The 20,348-nt window shown below is 38.2% G+C and overlaps 1 protein-coding gene across 1 annotated transcript in view; it reads left to right on the forward strand.

Annotated features, from left to right (window-relative positions):
• Positions 1-20,348, forward strand: part of SPOPL (speckle type BTB/POZ protein like) — a 32,921-nt gene that overhangs the window by 2,664 nt on the left and 9,909 nt on the right. The window contains exons 2-7 of the mRNA XM_032189926.1: positions 12,102-12,235; positions 12,406-12,527; positions 12,800-12,951; positions 16,214-16,341; positions 19,743-19,920; positions 20,015-20,070. Of these exons, the coding sequence (XP_032045817.1) occupies positions 12,158-12,235; positions 12,406-12,527; positions 12,800-12,951; positions 16,214-16,341; positions 19,743-19,920; positions 20,015-20,070 (714 nt within the window). The 5' untranslated portion in view covers positions 12,102-12,157. The remainder of the gene's footprint in view (positions 1-12,101; positions 12,236-12,405; positions 12,528-12,799; positions 12,952-16,213; positions 16,342-19,742; positions 19,921-20,014; positions 20,071-20,348) is intronic.

The following is a 20,348-nucleotide window of genomic DNA, read 5'->3' on the forward strand; positions in this document are numbered from 1 at the left end:
GTGGCTTTCTTAAGTAGTGTGTATACTGCATTAGATAGCATGTGTGTTGTGCTGTTCAACTTGTGTGGTGTGGTTGAATTTTGGCAGGAGGGTGATCAGTATTGGAGTAAACTTAAACAGAAACCCCCTCAACTTTCACAACTCCGCTTTACCCAAGTTAATAGTTTTCTTGTATGGCTTTTGGTAACCTGGTTTAAAACCATTCTTTGTGGGCTATAAAGTTTTTTTGTTGTTGTTGTTTGTTTTTTTTATGGTCTTTGCCTGTGTGCTCGCAAAACAGTTCCTTGTGTCTGCCAACCTTCTTGTGATCAGTGTTTGCATTTAGCATTTAGGAAATGTAGTGGAAAGTGAGATGCTCCTTCTGCTGATTCAGAAACTCATTGACACGGAATGATCTGGAGAGATAACACCTTCAAATTCTCTGAATTAGATCACTCACCCACGGCGTTACCTTGTATCACCTTAAAGCCCTTTAATTTTTGTGGCAAATGTTACACTTGCCAATTTTCATTGGTTACTAGTCTTTTTTGGGGGGAAATCATAAACCAATTGTAATATATTGTCCCACTTCATGGTGTGAGAATTGGACAGTTTCTTTAGTGGAAAAGAATCTAGCTTCTTTTCCATGCTGTTTGCTCAGAGATTAAAGATGGGCAAAACAATTTTAAGTGAACTTCATGTCAAGTTGAATGCTAAGTGAACAGAGAAAAGTATTTCTGTGTTCAGTTCTTACCTCTATTATAGAAGCTCCTTGTGTGTACTTTGCTTTTAACCACTTCTTTTTAGCATTAGAAATGTCTTAATGTGCTCTTGATTTCATTGCTAAATTTATGGAGTGAAGCAGGCAGGTTTTATGAGCACTTACAAAATGGTAATTTACGTCTTGTGTGTGCGTGAATATTTTGTAAAGGAAATTATATCTCTTAAAAAAAAAAAAAAAAACCTTGAGCTCACTTAGCAGCTTAGCAGTATTTGAAGCTCTAGTTTGCTCTGTGCTCATGCTGTATGATTGCTTTAGGATGGACAGCTGCTTAGCTTTTAATTAGTCCCTAATCGAATACTGAACAGTGTCAGTCCCATCCACCTTCATGCGTGCAATGTTTGCTCTTTGCACTATATTGTGACTTAATTTCTGTAGTTCAAAGGTGAATTAACACTTGACATGTAATTTAGCTTGGAGCTTTAGAGAAAGACCAAGTAATGGTGTGCCAGGGAGAATGCCACCGAGTAGCTCCTGGCTAGGGCCAAGCTGGTGTTGGGGTGCGTGTCTGCAGCAGCTGCCCAAGTTCTTGGTCTGGAAAGGATTTGCTGCTGTACCTGCCTGTGCCATGCTGTGGGGAGGATTGATGGGTGAAACTTGGGAGCCAGGCTTTCCCTTGTCCTTCTTCCTGATTGCTGCTTTAATGCTCATCCCCTCCCAGGTGCCTGCTCACGCTTGGTCGAGTCACTTGCAAAATCAATCCCGAAGCAGGGCTACAAATGGAGGTGAAGGGAAGGAGGGGGAGCGATGACTCGCACTTGATTTATTTGCAACGCCGTGTTTTGTTGTGTATTAAATGCTTGGGAAATTAATTAGACTTGGGTGTCTGTAAAAAGGTTTGAGGTTATTTGCATCAGCTGTTCCTTCCTGAACAACTGAAATTGCGTGTAGATGCAGAGCTCCTTCTGGCCGGAGGAGCAGCTGGTGTAACTTTCTCCTCTGGTGTCATACTTTCTAGTTCTCTGTTCCATGTTGACTTTTTCTTTGGAAAACTCCTTTCCCCAAAGTTTTAATTTTCCTGGCTTTCTTTATTCAGTTTCTAATTGATGAGTGTGTTTTCTCCATTAGCATTGCCTGTAGCCTGTAAAGCATAACCATCTTCAATGTTTAAGTCAAAACAAACAGAATAAAACAAACACCCACCCACTACCTGAACTTGAAATGAATTCGAAGTACAAGTCACTTGTTGCTTTGAGTGCTTAGTGTAGGGGTGTAATGATTTGTGTTAGTTAGCTAATAATTTCTTAAAATGCTTTGGTGCAGGGACTTGTTGACTGTCTACAGAACTTAACACAATAGGGCTCTGAATTACCTCATCTGTAGACATTACCTCAGCAACACAACAAGTAGTCTTTGGTGATTTTTTAATTTTAAAACAGATGGATTCTTTGCTAACCAGGTTTATTTTCAGAATCATTTGTTTGTAATCAAAACTCTTGAAGATAAAATCAGTAGAACAGTTTTGTAATGAATTTAGCAAACGAGTGCTTAATATAGTTTGTTTCAGCTTCTGGGATGGAGCAATATTTTATGATAACATTAAGCTTCTTTAACTGCTTTTAATGAGCCTTGTATTCACTGGTCACACTGATATTTACGTATTAAATTGAATAACTGTTGTTGTGAAAGATGACAGAATACCGTCCTTTCAACTCGTGTCATGTCTCTGCTGTGTGTGAAGATAATTGCAGCAGTTATTTGTGTACAACCAGATTTGTACCTATTTTTAGGTGTTTTTTTCCATGCCTTCAGTTCTTACACTCTGCATGAACTCACTTACAGACTTGAGTCATACTACTTCAGTTCTGGAAATGTTGTACTAGAAACCAAATGGTCTGAAATCTCTAGTTAGCTTCTTTGGGTAATTGTAGGTTGATGTACGGCACGTTGCTGAGCCAGCCACTGAAGTTGATGTGAGCTTGCAGTTAGGGCTGGTGTGTGTGGTTTCAGAGGAGCAGGAGGGATGCGATTTTGTTTTGATGCTTTTCATCTCTGTGCAGAATCTGCTGAGCTAGATCTTGCTTGTTACTTCTGTGCATGTAGGAAACGAATTTTAAAATCAAAAATGGAAAAATATTTGTGTTGAAGTGAGGATGTCATTTGCGTAATTGTACTTTAAAACATTTTTGGAAAACAAACACTTGACATGTGGTTGGCGTGAGAAAAGAGATGCAGCCAATGTTTGGAAGGATTTGTCCTGTTATGTCCCATGAGAGGCTTCTGCATCTGGGGGCACCTGTAATGCTTATGGAAAAAGGTGCCTCATCCTCAGTGTTTTGTAAGGTGTGATTCCTCTCCAAAAAATAAACAAAAAAATCATAATATATGTAGAAATAGGAGAAAAGCCTCCACAGATGATAGTCTTCTTAAGTTTTGAATGTGGCATGCTGTCTACAGTTAGCTGCTGTGGTTAGTTGCAGTAATAATCTTATCAAGCCAGATCACATTTTATTCAGTAGTCAGTAGTTTTGAATATTTCTTACAGGCCAGATACCATTTCTAAGAATTTAAATATTACTTGGTTTTGGAAATATGCTGTATCCTCTGATAGTTGAGACCTCTCGCTGAGTGGGGAGAGGAAAAATACATGGCAATACCATCATCAGCTGTGTTTTCTGTGTATCAGTTAAATTCTAGCCTCATACCCTTCACAGAAACGTTGTGTTTATTGCAAAGATGGGCTTGCTGCTTGGTGTCAGCTGGCTTCTTCCTTTCCTGATAGTAGATTGTATTTTTTTTTTTTTCCCCTCCTGTTTCTTTTCTGTGAAGGCAACTTGGCGGAGCGGCACGGCAGGCGTCGTGCTGCTCCTCAGTGTCGGGGTGAATCACGGTGGGTCTGCCCCTGATGTGGTGGAGGCGAGAAGCAGCAGGCCAGCTCCGGCTTTTTGCCTGCCTCCCTGACATCAGGGAAGATGAAGCAAACCTCCGGCCGTAGCTCATGGAGACCTTCGCAGGCCCAGCGGCTCCAGGACAGCAGGGAAGCACCGGGAGGGATTTGACTTACCCATGCGAGCAGTGAGGGCAGCAGCAGGTGCTCTGGAGGCATGGCTTGTGATGGAGGGCAGCTGGCCGTGGTGGTGGCTGCTGTGTGTGGTGTTTTGTGGGGTGTGTTTCCAGCAACAGCCTCCCAAAGGCAGCTGAAGAAGTGTCCTACAAACGAGCAAGCTCTATCTGATTAAATCAGCAGCCTTTTATCAGCCCCAGTTGCTTTTGTCAAGCTGTGATCTGTTTAACCATGCTCGGATTAGCCAGGCTGCCCCAAGGGGGCTATGCCTGCCCCCTCATGCTATTTGCCTTACTGCTGTGTTTAAACTTCAGTAAAGCAGCCTACACATAGAGGAACAAACTGGTGGTGTAAGTAGGTGAAAAAAGTGAGCAAGCATCCTGCATAACAAGATGTAAGATTTCAGGTATTCACACTTTGGTAGCTAGTGCTTTTTGCAAGACCCCATTTTTTCTTGGTGCTTAGAATGTACTCCTAGGCTTCGGTTCCAATCCTCAAAAACTTGCACAGGTTTGTGTTGCGTGAATAGATGTTAGCCTTTTGGGGGAGTTCCCCAGCAGGGCATCCTGATGTGGACCATCCCTTCTCCCTTGCCCTCGCAGCCCCAGGTGAGCAGCCTGGAGCTGAAAGCAAGAGCAGTGAGGTCTGTCCTCCCCAGCTGGAGAAGCACTGGGGCTTAGTGCCTGAAGCCAGAGTGCTCATTGCTAAGCAGTCTCTTGTGAGGTGCTCATCACCATGGTCCAATGGAAAGTGAAAGCCATAGGAGTCTTTTAGCAATTATTTCTTTAAAAAGAGTTTAGCCTTTGCGAGGAAAACAATTTTAATATTACTTTTGTACCACTTTTTAATGTTACTTATGCTCAGCCCTTACTCTGCTTTAATCTATAGTTTTAAAAGTTTATTGCTGCTGAGTTAGTTTAACCTGTCTATAAAGAGGTAAGACATGCTTTGAAAATTTATTGTCTTGAGCAAAAAAGACTGCTGGAAGTAGGAGAAATAGTAGGAAACTGCAAAGGTTTGAATGGCTTTTGTTGTGGAAAAATGCACCTTAAGCAGATTATTTTTGAGTTGTTCTGAAATCTAAAAGTAGAAGTAAACTAATATCTGGTTGGTTTTGAAACAACAGAGTAGGAAAAACTGTGTACCTGTATTTGAGCTTTGGAAATCAGTTTCTGTAGGATAAGAACGTTAGATTATTTTTTATTTTTTTTAACCCTGTGCACATGTGAACTTGTTGATGTCTTTCTAGGACTGTTTCTGCTTTCATGATTTTCATGAGGTGTTCATATTGTAACACTTCCAGAGATTCTTACTTCATATTCACCAAAGGGAGTGAATGTGCAGCTCTACCTCTTGACCTGCCTGCCTTTCCTAGGATGCTGCTGTGGGTGACCTTTAATACCCAGTTCACTGAAATTAATTGTTCCGAGACTGTTTAGGTGAACTAGCATCAAGTGCAGTCTGGTTCTCTAACTTGCTTTGGTGTTTTTGCTTAGTTTCCTAGCATATAAATGTAAATTGCTTTTTGCACAGGATGTAGTGTTTTTTGTGACTGTTTTGCTACGAGTCACTGACTAGGTGTGAGATGAGCTGTACCTCTTACAAAATTTCCACGAAGATGCAGCTGTGTATGCAAATTTGTTCACTGTTTGCCATGATAGGTAACAGGGAAGTGAATGATCAAAAAAAAAACATCTGATAACATTTGTGAGTATAAGCTTTTGGCTGCCTAAAGCAATTGTTATCGCTTCAGTATGAATTTTCCAGGTAATAACAATCTGCAAAGGTTAGTGAGCAGAGCATTATGCTGCTATTTCTCTGTACAACTTCTCTGGAGCAAATAAGCACCTGTCTCTAGGGCATGTAGTCCAATGCTTTACTCTAAAACCATGATTATTTTTTAAAAGACCCCCACCCAACTAACTAAATCTTTCAAAGAAGTTTTTTATGCAAAAAGAATATCAAGGTTCCCATCTTCAATTTGGTAAACTTCTGATTGTGTGTAACTGAAGTATTTGGAAAAAATAATTCTTCATTTGTTATACTTCCACATGCCAGTGATTTGTTTGAGTGAGAGTAATGGAGTGAAACTAAGGAGAGAGAAAGATCACTTTGGCTGTATAGCATGGGAAAAAAAGAAGACAGCAGTTGACTATTAAAATAAAATAGCTTCCCAAGAGGAATAGTGGTGGAAATGCCCATCTTTTGGGTCCCATAAAGCTAGACTAAAATGAAATTGAAATGCTTTAAGAAATAATTTTGCATTTCTTCTCTGGGGAAATGGATAGATGACTCCTGTAGGGAATAGTCTAGGTTATCTAATGTGGAGTTTCCCATATTATAGCACAATAATGCAAGGCTAATGCTGAGGGATTTTTATTAACAAGCTTGGCTGATGTAGACTAGACAGTTGTGGTTCAGACTCTGCTAGAAACTGGGTTTTCTCTTGTAAAATTCAGCTTATTTTTTTTGAGGCTTAAGATGGGAAAGAAAATTCAGAGAAAAGCACAAAAAATGGTGTACTCGATTGTAGTTCTTACAACAAATAGTATAATCTTGCTAATTTTGAGCTGCTGACTTGAGTGTTATTGGTTACAGCTGCTACCCCATCCCCTTGAGGAGCTGTGCATTTTGCATGTGCCTGGTTTTGCCTTGCTGGGGTCTTCTGCGGGAGCACCTCAGGATGTGCTTTTAAACTCCGTGTCCTAGCTGCAGCTATTTTAAGCTGTGCCTGCCCCAGCTGTCTGCCCCAGCTCTTCCCTGGAGTTCACTGTCCCTGGAGCAGGGGTGACGGGGATGTAAATGTAGTTTCTCAGCTGTCACAGTCCAGGGTAGTATTTTTTGGTCTCTGGAGTTAGGATTTGGCTTGCAGTGTGGGTGCTGAGGGGTGTTTGTGCTTGCTGATGGGTGGCATGGGTGAGACCTTGTGCTGAAGCAGCTAAGAGCGCCTAGATCTTGTGATCTAAGCCTCAAAACTGGTGTAGGTTTGTGCGTTTCCAGTGAAACGTATGCTTAAGTAAGCATTTTTGGTATGACGTTCAAAAAACCCTTCCTTTTACCTATTATGGGCCTTTTACTTCTCCAATGAGTCTTTATAGGGTATTTTCTGTGTGTAACTCAACTGCTGTTCCCTTCTACTTGCCCTGAAAAGGAAACTTACACATTAGAAGTGCTGCAAATGAAGCTAGATGTAGCCATGTGCTCAATCTACAGTTTTTCTAACTTTGGGGTGGCAGAGGTGTGGAAAAACTGTGTATGTGTGTATATATATAAAACAAACAAAAAACATCTGCAATTAAGTATTAGTAATTCTGTGCACTCAAATGTTGCAGTGTTAGATAGGGATTAAATTCAATAAATATTGAGCACAGTATTTAAATAATTCTTTGGGTATACCCCGAGTCCGTTCTCAGAGAAGATGCTGCTGCTGAATAAATTGGAAAGCTGCCTAAGCTTAATAGACCTTTCACATGTCTGTTATTGTGCTGTGTATCATCCAGCAGAAAATTTGGTTTAATACAGTTAGCTAATAGGAAATGTGCAGCAATTCTTTCATAAAGATCAATTGTGGAGAGATGCAAATCCTGCCAATTAAGAAACAATTCTATCTTTTACAAAGTTTTCTTTCTACTAGTAATGTCTTATGAATTTTTGTAAGCGTAATCGGCTTAAAAGACCAACTCTTAAACAGGAAAAAAAAATGGTAAACTTCTCTCTTCAGCTGGATGATATTTTTTAAGTCTCTAGGGTTTGGAGAGAAAGATAATGTGCCTTGTGTGGATTTGAGCAGCATTGAAGCCTGTTTAATCAGCTGCAGGAGCTCCATGCTGGTGGATAAGCCGGACCCGGCTGGCAGGAGGTGTGCAAGAACTGCTACTGAGCAGAAAGGAGCGTGGCTTTCATGGGGTTTAACCCTGAAATACCTGGCGGGTGGCCGCCTGTTTTGCCCTTTATAAGTTGATGTTATGTAAAACTGAGTATGAACGGGAGGATCATGTCAGGAGGGGTGCAGATGTGACCAGATGTGTGCAGATGTGGGATCTGTTGGCATGGCCATTTATTAGGCTTTCTTTAGACACTACTAAATGATGTTAGTGTCGGTCACTCTGGGTAAGTTGCTCTAGTTCTTGTTAGCTGATGAATGCCTGAAGTAATTTGGTTAGAGACGTGTGATGTTTGAGGCAGGGCAGGTTCCCTGGCCTCTTTCTGGGGTGTTTTGGAAGCTCGGCCCAGTAATGGTTTGGGAGCACACTGGACTTCCCTGTTAGGTGTTGCCTTGCTCCTTGGCTGCTGGACAGGACTTGAGTCAGCCCACGCCGTGCCTCTTGTTCAGTTATATCATGTGGTGAGTGCTGAAGTCCTGTGGTGTGCCAAAACACATCCTGGGAGGGGATGCTTGGGCCTGTGCAAGAAGGGTCAGCATGGACTGGCCTTCTAGTTCCCAACGTGCTTCATCTTCACTCTTGAGGGAGCGGGGTGGGGTCACTGACTTGGTGAATTGATCCATGGCTAGGTTCTGGCAGGCTGCGTTGAACTTTCAGGGTCTCTTGGATGCTGTACAGAAGGCAGTTTGTCCAATTCTGCTAGTAATTTGCTGACTGTAACACCATACTGAAATAGAGGAGGCATCGCAGTGGTCACTTCTTAGTATGCACGCATGCACCTCTTATGCTACTGCTGCTCTGATGAAAGAAATACTAGGTTATAGGAGTTGTACTGAGCTTCCACTCTTCCCTGTGAGAGCTCACAAAAGATGATGCTATCGCTTAAGGAAATTCTTGAAATAAGTTTTGAAGTGTTTTGCAGGTTTATTATTGAGGGATTAGAGGATTTCTCTCTGTGGTATTTTCTTTGTGCATACAAGTGCATTGATTCCAACACAGCATGTAAGACTCAATGTGTTTTTCTATAGCTATGAGGTTGAAAAGTAACTTTTTCTAGAATAATCTTGATAAATATTCAATTTATGGGAATAATTTCTGGGAAGGGAAACGAGATAATGTTTGGAACTCAATATAAAACTGGTGTATAAAGTACTTTTGAAGATCTCTTTTAAAAAGTAAAAGGAAAAAAGTTAGAGCTTATACAGCTTTTGATAAAATTTAGTGTATATAAATGTTATGGATGATAGTCTATTTTCTTTACACTGCGTTTGTGAGTAATTAGAGGGAATTAACTTCAGATAGCTTGAAGCTTAATACAAGTAATTCTTTGAACAGGAAACTACTTCAACTGCTAAAGAAAATGGGCTTTGAGAAGCTGCGTTTCCTTTTTTTTCTCTTCCCACTACTGCTCTGCCAGTAGTGCTGAGCTCTGCAAAGATGCTGATTTTAGAGACCGGTCTGTTGGGCACAATGGTTAGCTGGTGCCATCTATACCTTACAAGACCAGGAGAAGTGGTAAGCCCGTCACGTTGGGGATCTGAAAGTACAGGTTAAGTAACATAGTTTGGGGCTTTTCCCCTCTTTTGAAGTATGACAAGGAAAGTGGATTCTCAGAGTAAGTCATCGATGATTGCATGGCGTTAAAAATGGGTACAGCACTTTGCTCAGGAAAAAATCAGGTTACTTGACACACTTTAAAGATATCTGTAATTTCCGTTTTGTAAAGCTGGAAATTACTTCTCATTCACTAAAACTTTTTAGTGTTCCCAAGTGAGTGGAGACGTGCAAGTTCCCTCCAGCAGTCGGACGTCTTCCCAGGGAAATGTTTGCACAGGCTGCTTTGTTGAGCCCTGTCCAGGCAGGCGTGGCGTTGCCTGAAAAATCATCGGTGCTGTGACATGATCATGTCCCGTCACCTCCAATGCTTTGTGTGCAATAGCGGGCAGAGGAGTAAATGCAGGTTCTAGCATGAAAATTGCCCCTGTGAGTAAGTAGCTTCATCCTGCTGATAACAAGCCCTCCTTCCTGCACTTTGTTGGTTTAATTCCACCCTGTCCTTCTCTAACAGGGGTCATCAGCTGCAGCTCCAGCTGCTCCCGGCCGCTTCATCTAATAGGCTCTGAGGAGGGTTTGGTACTTGAAGACCTTTTTTTTGTGTGAGCTGATCACAGTGGCTAATCAATGATTCATAAACACTTTCTTCAAAGTAGTATTTAGCCTTTTCCCCACGCAAAGCTCAGAACAAGGAGTAACTGTGTAGGTGCATCCTTCTGCCTGCTTGCAGACTGTCCCCCCAAGGCCCGCTTAGTGCTGGCAACCCTCAACTTATTGAATCCATGCCCAAAAATACAGTAAGATACAAATCTGTTCCTCAAAGACATGTCAGGAGCTCTGGAAAGTCAGTTTTCTGCTCCTAATGCGGTAATTGGAAACTTTACCAAAAGTTGAAGCCACTCTGAAGGATGTGAAAAGCATGCTTGGTCACGGCTCCTGCCAGAAACTAGTAAATAATAAAAGCCACGCAGCAGGTTGAAGTAGTCTCTGAAGCACAGATGCCTTGGGTAGAACCAGGTACAGAGACAGACTGACGGGGAAATAATGGAGGGGCAGGTAGTAACCACCTTCACTTAGACCCAGTTTGTCGGGCTCATTTAGCTGTGAGACAGGAGGGAGCAGGCAGCTGCCAGTAGCTGGCCTCAGGTCACGGGGTGCTTCGTAAGGGGGATGCTATACAGAGCTTACTTTAAGCCTCTTTCAGTTTGGTGACTCCTTCGGGGCAACCTTGTCTCTTCTGTAATTACTGGACTTCTAGGAGCTGGCTGGTCTAAGGTACTGAAAGAGCTCAGGAACATGACAGAAAAAAATAAAATGGGGCAAGCGAGTTCCACTTTCTGAATTTAACACTTGACTGTCACCAGTTACCATCTACAGAAAATACGAATTAAATGCTGAAGGCTTCCAGAAGTAAACATAAGTTTTATGTGGAAGGAAAAGCTTTATTTCTTACGGGAAGCAGCTGAATTGTATTTTTGATTAAACTTGAATTGTCTCAGTGATCCACATCTTGCATGAGACTTATCCAATGATTTTTTTTTTTGCCTTGTAGTTGATATCTTTGCAGAGAACTTTAGCTGATTGTGTAGCATCTTCTTTATTTGACAACAACTGGGAATGGTTTTTCTCCCCAAGACTTTACACATTCATCGTCCAGAGTGTTTTCCATGTCAACAGGCTTTAATGTACAAGGGCTAATTAATATTGCAAGTGGGTGAGAAGAGGTCCCAGAAGGGCATGAAGGAAAGCATCCAGGGAGGGTCATTGTGATTCACAGAGAAGTTTTCTCCCCCATAGAAAGGGAATCATTCTCCATTCATTGTGACTGAATTGTGCATATTCTTTCAGGGTGTTCTTACCTACATTTATATAAAACCTTGCTTCTAAGTGTATTGCCCATCTCTGAAAAGTTCCAGCATGATTAGTGATGTGCAACCACCTCCTTCCAGTAATGCAAATAACACGTTTTTGCAAGTAAAAAGATGAAGCTAGCGTTCCAGGAAGGTTGTAGTCTTCTGATCTTCTTTAATGGTAGCAGGAAACGATTTAAAAAAACTTACTGTACTGAGAGAAAATGTTTAATTGTGACTTTCATCCAACTTGACCAGGGTTTGCTTCACTTCTCTTTAGCAACTTCTTGGAGCTGCTTAAGTGAGAAACAACGCGTCTGGCAGGTCTCTGTCGAAAGATGACAGCAAAGCCTCTAAAGGAGGGTCACCAGTAACCCAGAGCCACTCCAACATGTCTCTATTCTTTTATTAATTATGTAAAAGGCTAGGGCAAGTAGACTGACTAATTACATGTCTAGTTAGATGTCATGAATCTGGGCATGTGACTCAATTTCTGATGGGAAGGAGAAATTGCAGTGCTTGGTGGTAACCTGTAACAAGATTGCTCTGTTTGTTATTGGAAAATTCTTCAGATTTGGCAAGTTAGCTTCAACTGTTTCAGTTCAGTGCTTCAGCAGGCAGCCAGCAAGTGGTTGTGATTATTATTGTGATTATTGAGTGCTCACAAGGCCCTAGGTAGCCTCCAAATCAAAGGAAAAGATCCCGAGGAAAGTTATAACATGACTGGAGTGACCAAGGTGTAATAATTTTAAAAGGAGATGTTGAAGCAAGGTTGTTAGTGGCACTGTATACTGCATAGACACTTGTTTTTATAAAGTACAGCATGAGGATTCAGCTTGCAGATTTGGCGTACAAGTGGTCATCAATGAATATTTGACACCTAGTTTGTCTAAATAGCAAAACAATTTTAACATTCAGGTTTTGTTTTCAGTTACATCATTTCGTAAACACAGCAATATGGATATCGAAACATAGATCCTTCCATGCTTACAGAGGGTGACAAAAGAAAAACATATGAATTTCTTCAATTACTTTTTTTTTTTTTTTAGGAGAATTACTGAAGTCTGGATTGCTATTTTGATACTATAACCTGCAATAAGTGGCAATGTCAAGGGTTCCCACCCCACCTCCTCCTGGGGAGATGTCCAGTGGACCTGTGGCTGAAAGCTGGTGTTACACACAGGTGAAATTGCATGAATTCCAATGGCTTTATTTTCCTTTATTTTCTAGTCATAATAACCATTTAAAAACAATTTGTAAAAATATTGAGTTGTGCTGATAATCTAATTCTCATAATTAATGTTTGATGTACAAACTACATTTTATTGAAATTTTTCTACATGTTTTGTTCAGGTTAAAGTAGTAAAATTTTCCTACATGTGGACCATTAATAACTTCAGTTTCTGCCGAGAAGAAATGGGTGAAGTTTTAAAGAGTTCTACCTTTTCATCAGGGCCAAATGACAAAATGAAGTGGTAAGGTCGTTATTCTTGCAACTGCTTTTTTTTTTTTCCTATTTTTTCTCCCATTAGCAAAAGCTGCAAAATATAGTTGTGAATAAATAATAAAATTAAGACATTTCTTGAAGTTTCATTGTAGGTACAGATTGCTGCTGGTTTCGTAGTCTCAATAATCATGAGGGAAACACTTGTTTTAGTAGCACATGTAGTATCTTAAAAAATTAATACAGATTTGAATTTATTCTGTGTATGACTTTAAAAATGTAAATTTTCTGCATTTCTTTCAGGTGCCTGAGAGTGAATCCAAAGGGATTAGATGATGAAAGCAAAGACTACCTGTCATTATATTTGCTTTTAGTCAGTTGTCCAAAAAGTGAAGTCAGAGCAAAATTCAAGTTTTCCCTGCTGAATGCTAAAAGAGAAGAAACTAAAGCAATGGGTAAGGGAATCTTAATGTAGTGCCTGCAAATCTATAAGAGCATTCCAAAGAAAGTTAGCTTTGTACTTTTTTCAATTAAAACAGAGTTTAACACTGAGAGAAACTTGAAAATATCTTTTTAAATATCCTTTTAGAAAGTTAATTAAAAATCTTTTCACACATTTCTGATCACTGAGCTATGTTAATTTCTCCTGAGCAGTATAAATTACAATGCACTGCCAAGTGCCATCGCTTCAGATTCTTGTCACCTAACTTTTCTAGCAGATCATTCTTGCTTCCTGTCAGTAGAGTTGTTTGCTTGTTTCTAACTTCAGTGAAAGTGTTTGATTTCCATAGTTAATTAGGCTAAACAAGCAGTGGTTTTTGTTTTTACACACACTTTTATGATGTTTTCATCTACTTCATCTGATTTACACTGTAATCAGTTTAAAGACATGAGTCATGTACCCATGGAACTAGAAGACTTTGAAGTAATTTATTGGATTTAATTGCCTCTTGATATGAAAAATGTTTGGCTCTTTTTTCAAACTTAAAAGCACAACTTTGACTGGAAATGCTTTTTGGGAAACTTTGGGACAGCTGGAATTCTCATGAAAACATGTGCTTTCAAGAGCTGGACTCTTTTTTTTTTTTTTTTTTTTTTTTTACACTAAATACTGAAAGGTATCTGAAGAAGTGAAACATGCTAGAAGGATTTAGTCTAAGATTCAAATGAAATATGTTAATACATGTTTAGAAAAAGTATATACCTGTATGGTAGCGTGACTTCTGTAGGGTTCAGACGAATATGAAAAAGGTTCAGCATTCACTGTTTTTTTTTTCCTTTTTCTATAGAATTAAGTTACTTAAATGTACTTTTCGTTTCATGAGGGCTCAATAAAAAGTATAAATCCCTAGTCACCTTTCAGTTGTTTGTTTATCTCTGGGAAAATAGTTTAAATGCCTGTTTCCCAAAGCACAATCATGTCATTACCTGAAACTAGCAGAATGTATGCTGTGGGGGCATTAACTAGTAGCTGAAAGTGGAAGTGTCTTTTAGTCTGCTTGCCAAAATACAAGGTAATGCTCTGTGTAATACTAAACTCTACCATCTCCAGTCTGACCTATGAATCTGATTTAGCACAACAGTCAAATGCTGGCTTAATGCAAGCAGGTTTGTGCTGTTGCTAATCCTGTGTGTGAAAAATCAGTCTGCTTTTTTTTCCCTTTCCTACTTCAGATGCTGCAAGGTCTCTTAAGCCCTGTTATGTTGCAAGTTCTGATTTATTTATTTATTTATTTATTTATTTTGGAAAATCTGTAGTTCTCCAGTACTTACGTTCAAAGTCTTCTGGAGGGTTTGCTTTGTTCTTTGAATAGCTCTGTAGTTTCTTTATCCATCCACTAGTTTACCTTTTCTCTCTCTGCAAACTGGGTCTTAACATTTTGGTTCAAGGTAGCAATTCCATGCCACTTTTTCCTTATATGACTGGACCCACTTGTAATATCTAATGTAAATCCACAAAGCTGAGTGTAAATCCAAAAACATTAAATAGTTGGATTCTTTGGAAAAGAAATAAATGTACATACTTAACTCCATATTCATCCTCTTCCAAAATGCTGCCCTAAATGAGGGCCATACAATGTAGGGCGGGAGGGATCTGAAGATTATTTGTCAGGCAGTCCTTGAAATGCTAAAAATCACAAGGTGTTAGAAAAGAACCTAAAGAATATGTCTTAAGTTTCTTCAATAGTAGCTGTCCTGTATTTGCACTGCAGGAATTAAACATCTTTTCATTTTGGGAAATTACCAACAGAAATCTTATTTCTTGGACTTTGCAGCCATTTACCATCTGCTCCTGGAGAGGCTCTGTTTTTATTTATACAGTGTAATGATGCCCGACTTTTGATGTCCTTTGTTAATTGATAATTCATGCACAGACTGCCACTTCGAGTGATGAAGCTTGTCAGTTCTTGAGTTGTTCTTCCTTTTTTTTTTTTAATGTAAGCTGCCAGTAAGACATTTTCATCTACTTTTGGTGAAAGAGCTGTTGTGAATCTCATTTATCCAGCTGTTGAAAGTGGGAACAATCAGCTTGATATGTTTGTTTTTTTAACACAAACTTGACCATCTAACATACCATATATTTCAGTGAGGCTACTAAGTTAACTGTAGAGAAGTTAGACTTTACTTATGTCTTTATTTTGGAATTTGTAGGAGTGCTTTTAAACTTGATTCTGTCTTGAAAGATACTTTACGTCCATAACAAACTTCAGACTTCAGTCTTCTGTGAAGAACTTATAAATTTAAATGCCTATTCACAAAGCAGCTGAAATGATTAAATGATTCTTGTCCAGCATTTTTTGGATTTAAGGAAAAATCCCTCTTTATGGAGAAGTGGGGGTGATTGTGTTTTTTTTTTTTAATTCTTTGGTATTATTTCAGAAATACTCTTTTTCTTTTCCGTTTCAACAGTCTTTCTAAATATAACTTGCCATGCTTTACTTGCAAATAAAAGTATTCTGCGTTCTTTCCTGTAATTCATTTAGTGGAACAAGTGACCAACTTAGGGCAGACAAGCAGTACAGAATAACTTTACTCAGTGCATGTATTCGCATTAATATGACCCTAGGGACCCTTCTATAGACTGTGAACATTAGAACAGGATAAAAAAAAAAAGGTGATCACAGCAACCTGATAGATTAAAAAAAAAAATATCTCACAGCATATGGCTAAAATATATATTTTCATGACCAGAGAAATAGTTAGTTGGAAGCTTTTATTTCTGTTTTGCTTATTTTATGCTTTTGCTGTATTCCAAAATAATATAAACCTGTGAAACAGGATTTTCCCTTTCAGGAAGAAGTCAAAACAGACTTACAACAAATGCAGAAGTGTTATCAGAATGCATTTGTGATGACAAGCTCATTGTAATTGTACTTCTCCATGAACTGTTTGTTTTGATGTGTTGGCTTTTATAAACTTCAACTAAAAACTCTTGTTGGATGACGCGTAAGGAGGAGATGCTATGGTTTGAATTGCAGATCATGCTCTTCTAAGAGATGCTCTTCTAAGAGTTATCAAATTTTTGATATCATAGCACCCCAGAAAAAAACCCACAACTTTAATCAGTTGTTTCCTAAAAATGTGACAGACATGATCCAAATGTGTTAAATTATTTTTTTTTGCCTTAAGACTTACCCTTTGTATAGACTTTTTACGTGTTATTGTTCTTTTAATATTGTTAACTTGCTTTATTTGTACATAACTTTATTTTATCAGAAAGCCAAAGAGCGTATCGGTTTGTGCAAGGCAAGGACTGGGGTTTTAAGAAATTTATCCGAAGAGATTTTTTACTAGATGAAGCTAATGGTCTTTTACCAGATGACAAGCTTACGTTATTTTGTGAGGTAGGTATAAGCTTTTAAGTGATAAGTTTTAAAAAGGAAAAAAAACAAAAAACTGCTTTTTTATATGTTTTTATGTTCATTTTAACACTAATATAAATGTTTTGTTCCATAAATAAGTATGGTAAGATATGCATTAGTTGCATTGTCTGCATTGTACTGTTTGATTTTTTGATACGTGTTGAAATCTAGATTCAGGCAATCAGTTCAGACTTACTCTGCAACTCCCAAGAATTTGCCAGGATTATGTTAAAGTCGGCTGTAAAATTGTTTATGAAAAGGTGGCTGATAAGTGCTGTGTAAAGTGTCGTTTAACTGAGGTCACTTTCAAATAGGTTGTGTTTGAAATTATAGGATTGTTCTTCAATAGTTAGGCAAAAAGGAAATATCTGCTGTTTGCATTATTAAAAAAAAAAAAAAAAGCATAGCTAATAGTTGGAATCTATATTACTATAATATTATTCATGGCTTTAGCCAGTTAGCAATTTTTTTCACATAAAGTATTTATTTTTATAGTAACTGTTATATGTTGTTTTTGAACAAATACAAGTATCCTGCATAAAGATGTTCCTTAGTGTACTGATAATTAATATTGAGAGCTATGGTGTAAGTTCATGGTATATTATAGGTCACTTTTATAATATTGTTTTTTGTTGGTAACCTATGTTGTCATATTAAAACTGAGTAAAATGCTTATTATATGTTAAAAATGGAAGCTAGAGAAAGTCGCAATGGATGTACTGTGTGTTAAATATACATTGGCTGGCTATCTCTGCTGCCATGAAGTGATTAGTGGCTTAGGAGGATGATGGATGTTTTAACTGCTAATAAGTTTGCTTTGATCTGTGTATTTACAGGAAATGTGTAAAATTGTCTTGGCAAGATTACAATTTAATTATATGTCATTATGCTATGTAGGAAGAATAATTGAAATGTGGCCCCTGAGACTAGATATTGCAAATATAGTGCATCTTATTTTCACTTAGACAAGTTAAATTAGCTGCATGATAAATTTGTTATGAATACAATTATTTGGGTGATAAAAGCAGATGTAACAAGTGTTTTATGGTTCTGCAAAGATACTCTTGAGTATTTTGTCATTTTAAGTTTTCCTTGTTATAAATGGTTTGTAAATAAACAGCTCTTACTGTTTGTTTTTGGAATTAGGTCACTACATAATTTTAGAGAGAGCTTGTTTTATAACAAATTATAAAACAATAAATTATCTGCAGAGATGTTTTTCCTACAGAGTGCTTAGATAATGAGGTCTTAGACTGCTTTCTTAACTTGTTTCCTAAAGTATCACACCTTATTTACTGTTGGACCACCACAGATTCAAAACCGCAAAAATGATGTGCATTTTCCATGTCTGTCATCTCACACACTAAACTTGTTCAAATCATAACTTGTACATTCTTGTACACCCTCTACAGGAGGGTATGCAATGTAAAAAAGAAACATTAATCCTAATCCACAGATGCAGTGCAAAAGCTGCATCTTGCATAGCTTCCTAAGAAGTAAAGTGAATCTGATCTTGTGGAGAAAGAACTTGGATGTCCTGCTCAGATTCCAGGACCCAGAAGATGGGTTGTTCACTATTTGTTTTAGCATTTCCTCGTCATTTTGGAGTTTAGGGGATAAATACCTTTGTTCTTGTGAGTGGTCTTACAAACACAACTCTGAAATATCTGGAGTCAGGGTCATGTGTTTGAAAAAAGGACATGTTTTACGATTGGTAGCTTAAGATGTGTTTTCAAAAGTTCTGTGGCTTTAATGAGATTGGATTTCAGCTCAATCTAAAGTGATTCATTTAAAAACAAAACAAAACAATGCTTTGATTCTAAGCATACTGTCTGGATGTGTGATATATGAAATACTAGATCACCAGAGACCAGCTTGAGTAAATATAAAGATGTAGCCAGCCTTTCTAGGCAGTGTCTGTAGCTAACAGGGAAAAGTTCCTGCGTGGACAACTTGGAGCAGGAACTTAAAGTGAGGTCTCTGGAGAAGCAAAACTTTCCTTTTAAAACAAAGGACAAGTGTTGCTAGGCTGAAACTCCCTTTTGTGCATACGTGTACTTCCTGAAATTGTGCTGTGAAAACAGAAGTAGAGTACACCATAGACCTACAGAGCTTTGAATGCTGGAAATGTATAGTCTTAGTGTGAAAGTGAAGGTTTTGAGTACTTTGGGATACTTTTCTTTTTAAAAAGTGGAAGAATATAAGGGAATTTCTTCTCACAAGGGGATATAGGATGAGAGGGAATTAGTAAATGATTCAAATCCTCAAACTGCTGTTTTAATTGGATCATCATCCTCTTCTGATCTGGTATTTCTTTTGCACTCCTATGACTTTCTGTGAAGCTTAGCTATGCTATTTTTGCTTTATGTCAGATTTATTCCAGATGCTGTGCCTCTGGATATCAAACATAGCACTGATCTTAACAGTGTCACCATTTTCTTAATATATTATCCTAATTTTCTGTATTTTGGGAGATGCAGTGATTGAGATCCTGTAGTATGGCTCTATCCTTTAGGAAGGTTTTATTCTCAGGCGTGTGCTCTCAGACAACAGAAATAAGACCTGCTGAGCTCTTCTATTTTCCCAACAGAGTGATTAAAAGGACTTATGTAATTTTTTTCCAAAAAAAAAAAAACAAGTAAGAATGCTACTGTCCTGTTAATTTACTATGTGAAAGATTTAAACCTGGAGGATACTGACAATGTATTCACTTCAGATGCACATTTTTAAATTTAACCAGTTCTGTACAAGCATTACAACCTGTGAGTATTCATTTATTATTTTAGTTATTTCCTCCTAGATCTTATATTCTGTTGACTTCTAAAATAATGGCTTTTAATCTTGTTCGGAAAAACAATCGCCTGTGACAAAGCAAAACAGGATAATGAAGGAGCTATGTTACTTGCACTCAGATTGTGTTATCAGTTTGCAAGTTAGGTATGAACTCACTAATTAGGAATATCATACTGTTTAGAATTTCTGTGGATTGTTTTTACAAAACTTTTGTGCTCTTGTGATCTTAATGACCTGTTTAAAATTTTATTTTGTATATATTTACTTAAATGTGTGAGGAGTGAACAGTTAATTTATCTCTGAAATAGTATTAACATTTACTTATGGTGTCATGTCTCTTCTTGACTCACTGTTGCTAATTTTATTATGTGGTATTTTGTTTTGGTTGGATAAATGCACAATGTTAGTCTAAATAAAACTGTATTTGTTTTATGTTACTTAAACTGTAGAATGGTTCTGGCCTAATGCCAAAAACACCACTGTTTTGTGCTTTGCTTTGGAATTGCTGAACTTGTAGCAATAGGTGCTGTAAATTAATTATTATTGGCATTCAGTTATGAAAGAGTTGTCTTGCTGTGATTTTCTGTTAGGTAAGCGTGGTCCAAGACTCAGTAAATATATCAGGACAGTCTAATACAAACACTTTGAAGGTACCTGAATGTCGACTAGCAGAAGATTTAGGGAATCTCTGGGAAACAACAAGATTTACAGATTGCAGTTTTTATGTAGGAGGACAAGAATTCAAAGCTCATAAATCTGTCCTTGCAGGTACTTTCTACTTTTGTATTGCTATTATTTTGCTATTAAAATTGCTAAAAGCTTAAAAACTGATTATATTTAATATTTACGTCTCTTGCTGTAGCACGATCTCCAGTTTTTAATGCAATGTTTGAACATGAAATGGAGGAAAGCAAAAAGGTAAGCCTTAGTGAAGACTTTGCACATAAATATTTGTACGTTGTAAAAAAGGGAAAATGTGCAGAAAACTTAACTGAGGAAGGTGAGTACTGCGTGATAGTGCGTGAGTGGAGGGGGGTACTACTGAATGCTTTTCCAATGAGTTCTGGGGGAATTTCTCTGTGCAGAAAGATTCTGATGGATTTGTTCTTATTTACATCTGCTCTAGGCTGTTTTGTTTTGCTTTTTAACGTTAGCTACTAATGCAATTGATCTAGCAGTGTCTGCCTATTTTTTTC

The sequence above is a fragment of the Aythya fuligula genome, chromosome 6, assembly GCF_009819795.1.
Source record: "Aythya fuligula isolate bAytFul2 chromosome 6, bAytFul2.pri, whole genome shotgun sequence".
In the NCBI taxonomy this organism is placed as follows: Eukaryota; Metazoa; Chordata; class Aves; order Anseriformes; family Anatidae; genus Aythya; species Aythya fuligula.